The following is a 6,270-nucleotide window of genomic DNA, read 5'->3' as shown; positions in this document are numbered from 1 at the left end:
TCCCTTGTTTTTGGGGTGCGCACAGAGCCAGGGCACCCCTGTAATGGGGAGGGGGTCCCCTGGTTTTGGGGTGTGCACAGACACAGGGCACCCCTGAAATTGGAGATCCCCCATTTTTGGGGTGCTCACTAGACCCAAGGCATCCCTGTAATGGGAGGGGGGTCCCCCCAGTTTTGGGGGTGCGCAAAGACCCAATCCACCCCTGTAATCAGGGATCCCCCCCCCACTTTTGGGGTGCACAAAGATCAGGGGCACCCCTGTAATTGGGGGCCCCCTCGTTTTGAGGTGCACAAAGACCTGGGGCACCCGGGTAATCAGGGACCCCCCAGTTTTGGGGTGCACAAAGACCCTGGGCACCCCTGGAATTGCAGAACCCCCTGTTTTAGGGTGCTCACTAGACCCAAGGCACCCCCCCTGTAATTGGGGACCCCCCAGTTTTTGGGGTGCTCTCTAGACCCAAGTCACCCCCATATTAAGTGTCCCCCAGTTTTGGGGTGCACAAAGACCCTGGGCACCCCTGTAAGCGGGGACCCCCTGGTTTTAGGGTGCGCGCAGAATTGAGGCACCCCCCCTGTAATCAGGGACCCCCCCCCAGTTTTAGGGTGCTCAATAGACCCAAGTCACCCCAAGCATTCGGGGACCCCCATTTTCGGGGTGCTCAGAGACCCAACGCACCCCCGTAATCGGGGACCCCCAGTTTCGGGGTGCTCAAAGACCCAACGCACCCCCATAATCGGGGGCCCCCCTGCTTTTAGGGCGCTCACTAAAACCCAAAGCACCCCCCCCAAACCGAGGGACCCCCATTTTGAGGGCGCACAGCCCCCCCAACCCCTCCCCAATTTCAGCTTCCCTGTGCGCAGCGCTGCAGAGGAGAGGGGGAAGATCGGAGAGGAGAGGGGGGGGCGCGCGGGGCCGGGGGTCCCCCCAAACTCGCTCAGGCGTGCAGGGGGCTGAGGGGGGGCCCGGCGCCCTTGAAGCAGGCGGACTCGTAGTGCTTGTTGAGATAGGACTTGAGGGCGAAGGTCTTGCTGCAGCGCTTGCACTTGAAGTGCTTGAAGGCGGAGTGGGTCTGCATGTGGGCGCGCAGGTTGGAGCGGTCGGCGAACGCCTTCCCGCAGTGGGCGCAGCCGAAGGGCTTCTCGCCCGTGTGCGAGCGCATGTGGCCCTGCAGCAGCCAGGGCCGGCTGAACGCCTTGCCGCAGACGTCGCACTTGTGCTTGAGGTCGTGGGTGAGGAGGTGCATGGCCATGGCGGGCATGGAGACGTAGACCTTGCCGCAGGTCGGGCACTTCTTGGCCATCTTGCTGTCCAGGCTGCGGTGCGTCTGCTTGTGCCGGCTGAGGTTGGAGGAGGTGGCGTAGGTCTTGCCGCACTCGCCGCACGTGTGCCGCTGCAGGCTGCGCGCCCCGCTCACCACCTTGCGCCGCGACCGCCCGTCGGTGATGAAGAAGGCGTCCACGGCGTAGCCCTCGCTCACCGCCGCGTCGCCGTTGATGTAGCCCCCCGCCATCCCCGAGTGCGGGCTGTCCGGCGGCTCCGAGTCCGGCGCGCCATAGTCCCCGTGCGAGCCCGGGTAGATGGGGTCCGGAGACGGCACCTTGAGCGCGCCCTCGCCGTCCCCCTCGTAGGCGGCCGGCGCGATGTAGTCGCCGATGTAGGCTGCTGCGGGGCGGGGGGCACCCGGTCAGCGCCGCCCCCGCCTGCCCCTGCGTCGCCCACGGTCCCGTGCCTGAGCCTCGTCCCCTGTCCCCTGTCCCCTGTCCCCTGCGCCATCCAGATCCTCAGCCCTGTCCCTCCTTCCCTGTCCCCTGCGCCATCCAAATCCTTGTCCCTGTCCCTCATCCCTATTCCCTGTCCCTGTGCCACTCACATCTCCTGTCCCCCATCCCTTGTCCCTTGTCCCCTGTCCCCTGCACCACCCAAATCCTCGTTGCTGTCCCTTCTTCCCCATCCTGTCCCCTGCGCCATCCAATTCCCCATCACTGTTCCTCCTTCCCCGTCCCCTGTCCCCTGCGCCATCCAAATCTTCATCGCTGTCCCTTCTTCCCTGTCCCCTGCGCCATCCAAATCCTTGTCCCTGTCCCTCATCCCCGTCCCCTGTCCCTGTGCCACTCACATCCCTTGTCCCCCATCCCTTGTCCCTTGTCCCCTGTCCCCTGCACCACCCAAATCCCCGTCCCTGTCCCTCATCCCCGTCCCCTGTCCCTGTGCCACTCACATCCCCATCCCTCATCCCCTGTCCCCTGCGCCATCCAGATCCTCATCCCTGTCCCTCCTTCCCCGTCCCCTGTCCCCTGCACCATCCAATTCCTCATCCCCGTCCCTCATCCCTTGTCCTCTGTCCCTGTGCAACTCACATTCCCCGTCCCCCATCCCCTGTCCCCTGCGCCATCCAAATCCTCGTCCGTGTCCCTCACCCCTTGTCCTCTGTCCCTGTGCCATCCAAATCCTCTTCCCCATCCCTCATCCCTTGTCCTCTGTCCCTGTGACACCCACATCCCTGTCCCTGTCCCTTATCCCTTGTCCCCTGCCCTTGCACCATCCAATTCCTTGTCCCTGTCCCTCATCCTCTGTTCCCCGTCTCCGTGCCGCTCACATCTCTGTCCCTGTCCCTTGTCCCTTGTCCCCTGTCCCTGTGCCACTCACATCCCTGTCCCCCAGCCTCTGTCCCTCATCCCCTGTCCCCTGCCCCTGCGCCATCCTCATCCCTCGTCCCCTGCCCCTCATCCCTTGTCCCCGTCCCTTGTCCCCTGCCCCCTGTCTTCTGTCCCTTGTCCCTGCACCGCCCGTACCCCGTCCCTTGTCCCCTGCCTCCTGTCCCTGTGCTACCCGTATCCTCTGTCCCCTATCCCTCATCCCTTGTCCCTGTCCCTTATTCCTTGTCCCCATCCCTTGTCACCTGCCCCGTCCTCTGTCCCTTGTCCCTGCGCTATGTCCCTTGTCCCCTGCCCATCTCCTGTCTCAGTGCTCCCCGTATCCCTTGTCCCCTGTCCTCATCCCTTGTCCCCCGTCCTCTGCTCCCCGTTCCCTTTCTCTTGTCCCCTGTCCCCGTTCCCTCTCCCTTGTCCAAGCACTACCCCGTTCCCTGTCCCTTGTCCCCTGTCCTTTACCCCTGTGCTTGCCCTTGTCCCTTATCCCTTATCCCTTGTCCCTGTCCCTTGTCCCCTGTCCCTTGTCCCCAGCCCCTGCGCTGTCCTTGGTCCCGGTCCTTCCTCTGCTCCTGTCCCTGCATCAACCTCTGCATCGCCCCGTCCCCGTCCCCGTCCCCATATCCCCATCCCCTGTCCCCACTGAGCCCCTCCCTGCCCTTACCTGGCCCCAACCCGGTTGCCACAACCCTGTCCCTATCCCTGTCCTTGTCCCCAACCTGTCCCCATCCCCGTCCCCGCTCCGGTCCCCGCATCCATCCCCATCCCCATCCCCATCCCCATCCCCATCCCCATCCCCATCCGCTCCCTGCATCCCCTCGCCCCCCTCCCTTACCCCCTTGTCCCCGTACCCCCCTCCCTGTCCCCCCCGTGTCCCCGTGTCCCCCTCCCTGTGCCCCCGGGCCCCTCTCAAGGTCACGGTGCGGTGCGGCCGGGGCCGGGCCCCTCTGCGGCGCTTCGGTGCCGGTTACGCAACGCGCCGCAGCCGCAGCCGCACCGGGCACGGCTGGGGCCGGAGGGGGGGGGCTCACAAAGGCCGAACCGAGCCGAGCCGAGCCGGGCCGAGCCGGGTCAATGAGGGGGGCGTAGGGCTTGAGGGGGGGGCGGCGGAGACGATGGAGAGAGGAGGAGGAGGAGGAGGAGGAAGGGGGGGGGGGGGGCTCCGCGCTGCTGCGCGCTCGTCCTTGAACTTGGCTCCGGCAGACAAAAGGAGCGCCGGGGCCGGCTCGGTTTGGCACGGCTCGGTTTGGCACGCTTTGGCACGGCTCGCTTTGGCACGTTTTGGCACGTTTTGGCACGTTTTGGCACGCTTTGGCACGCTTTGGCACGGCGCAGGAGGCGCGCAGGAATGCGGCGAGCCCGGCCCGCTACGGCCCTATACGGCCCGGTATATCGCGGATATATCGCGGTATATCGCGGTATAGCCCGGCACGGCCCGGTTCGGAGGTATTTACCCTTATCGTGCAGCCGGGAGCCGAAATCCGCCCGGGTTCTGCCGTACGGGGAGTCGAGGCCGGGGGGGAAATCATCGATTTTCACCTTCTTCACCAGGAACGACCTGGGCATGGTTCCGCGACCCTCCGGGGACCCCCGGCACCCCGGCCCGCTTGGGCACGGCTCGGCCCGGTTCCTCCGCCAAAAAAAACCCCCAAAAAAAAAACCGACCCCCCCCCCCCACCACCCCTTCTCTTCCCCGGGGTGGTGGTGGTGTGGCGGTGGTCGTCCCCCCCCCCCCCCGATCCCACCCCCCCCCCCAATTCCCCGAACCTCTGCGGCGCTTTGTGCGCCGGGCTCCGCCGCTGGGGCATGGACCGGGGGGGAGGCGGCGGCGGCGGCTGCGACCCCCCCCGGGCGGCTCCGTTCAGCACCGGGACAGCTCCGGGAAAATGGGGAGGGGGGGGGGGAAGGGGGAAAAGGGAGGGAGGGAGGGAGGGAAAACCCGGGGGGGGGGGGGCTCCGGGGAAAGGGGGGGGGGCGCTGCGCCGTTGCGCACGGGAGGCGCGGTGTGAGCGCTCCCGCCCCGCCGGCCGGGGCTTTATAACGGTGGTGGGGGGGGTGGGGGGGGGGGTGGGTTGGGGGGGGGGATAAAGGGGCGTGGGGGGGGCGTGGGGGGGGAGAAAGGGGGGAGGGGGGGTGGTGGGAGGGGCTGGAGGAGGGGGGGGGCGATGGGATGGGGGTGGGGAGGGGGGGGTGGGGGGAGAGATGGGGGGGGGTGGGGGGGTGATGGGGGGGGCGTGGGGGTGCCCGCAGTGTGGGGGGGGTGGGTTCCCACGGGGGGGGAGGGGGGGATGCCGGGGAGTCCCCCCCCACCCCCCCAGGGTGGGGGTGGGGGGAGAGAAGAGGGGGAGGGGGGGGGGGCGGCACCGGGATGCCGGCGGCTCCCCCCGGGGATGGGGGGTGGTGAGGGGGGGGGGGGCGCTACCGGGGGCTCCTAGAGGCTTGGGGGGGGGGGGGGGTCCCCGGAGCCGCCCCCCACCCCCCTCCTTCTCTCCCCCCCCCCCGCCCCCATCCTCAGAGCCGGGAGTTTCCCAGCGTGCCCCGCGGCCGCCACAATGGCCGGGATGGGCCGGGACCACCGGGGACCACCGGGACCCAACGGGGCCGAACCGGGGCCGGGGGGGGCCCAACGGGACCGATCCGGGCCCCCCCCCCCCCTCCCCCCCACCCCCACCGAGCGCTGCGGGGGCCGGGGGCGCGCACGGGGCTGGGGCGCGGGGGGGGGGGGGGGAGGGGGGAGAAGGGAGGGGGAGGGGGGAGGATGCGCGTGCACGGGGCGCGTGCGCGTGCACGGGGGGGTGCGCGTGCACGAGGGGGGGGGCGCGCGTGCGTTTGTGTGAGTGAGTGTGCAAGGGGGGGGGGGTGCGCGTGCACGGGGGGTGCGCGTGTCCGCGAGTGGGGGGGGGGGGGAGGGCGGGAGCGCGCAGCGGGGAGGGGCCGCGGGACCCCCACAGACACGCGTGGGGATGGGGGGGGGGCGGGGGGGGGGTGGGCACGCGTGGGGACACGCGGGGGGGGTGGGGGGGTGCAGGTGGGTGCATGGACACGCGGACACGGACACACGGACACGCGGACACACGGACACGGACACGCATCTGCACCACTCGCAGGCATGCAGCTGCTTGCACACGCATGCACACGCGCACACACGTGCACACACACACGCACATGCATGCGCACACATGTGGGTGCTCACACACACGTGCACATGCACATACATGCTCACACACATGTGCGCACACACACACACTTGCACCTGCTCCAACACTGGCACTTGCACACACACACGCCTGCAGATGTGCACACACACACACAAGCTGACCCCACACATCCATGTGTGCAAAGACGCGTGCAAATGTGCACATGCACGCACTTGCACAAGCTCATGCACACACCACACACACATGCACACATTACACACACACTTCCATGCTCACACACACACAGCCCTGTCCGTGCCTGCACGCGCTCACACGCAGACACACGCGTGTGCATGCAGGGGACATGCACATGGACACGCACACGCACTTGCTGCTCCAACACTGGCACGTGCACACACACACAAGCTGACCCCACACATCCATGTGTGCAAACACGCGTGCAAATGTGCACATGCACGCACTTG

At 67.9% G+C, this 6,270-nt stretch overlaps 1 protein-coding gene across 2 annotated transcripts; it reads right to left on the bottom strand.

The window, feature by feature from the left end:
• Positions 1-930: 930 nt before the first annotated feature.
• SCRT1 (scratch family transcriptional repressor 1) lies at positions 931-4,338 on the bottom strand. Of its 2 annotated transcripts, none has more exons than XM_084511500.1 (2): positions 4,103-4,338; positions 931-1,662 (listed from the first exon to the last, which is right to left on the bottom strand). In XM_084511500.1, the coding sequence occupies exons 1-2, from the start codon at positions 4,212-4,214 to the stop codon at positions 935-937; spliced, it is 840 nt and encodes a 279-aa protein (XP_084367626.1). In that variant the 5' UTR covers positions 4,215-4,338; the 3' UTR covers positions 931-934. The 2 variants fall into 2 exon arrangements, with proteins under 2 accessions (XP_084367626.1, XP_084367627.1); XM_084511501.1 differs by having other exon boundaries at positions 931-1,659.
• Between the last annotated feature and the right edge of the window lie 1,932 nt (positions 4,339-6,270).

The sequence above is a fragment of the Aythya ferina genome (genome assembly GCF_964211825.1).
Source record: "Aythya ferina genome assembly, chromosome: 2".
In the NCBI taxonomy this organism is placed as follows: domain Eukaryota; kingdom Metazoa; phylum Chordata; class Aves; order Anseriformes; family Anatidae; genus Aythya; species Aythya ferina.
This window is presented reverse-complemented; position numbering and strand designations above follow the sequence as displayed.

What these genes read in the sequence shown, in the direction of transcription:
- SCRT1 (XM_084511500.1), bottom strand. Translation starts at nt 4,214, where the DNA reads ATGCCCAGGTCGTTCCTGGTGAAGAAGGTGAAAATCGATGATTTCCCC. An exon ending in CTCCCGGCTGCACGATAAGG is followed by an intron (nt 1,663 to 4,102) that starts GTAAATACCTCC and finishes CCCGCCCCGCAG; the next exon opens with CAGCCTACATCGGCGACTAC.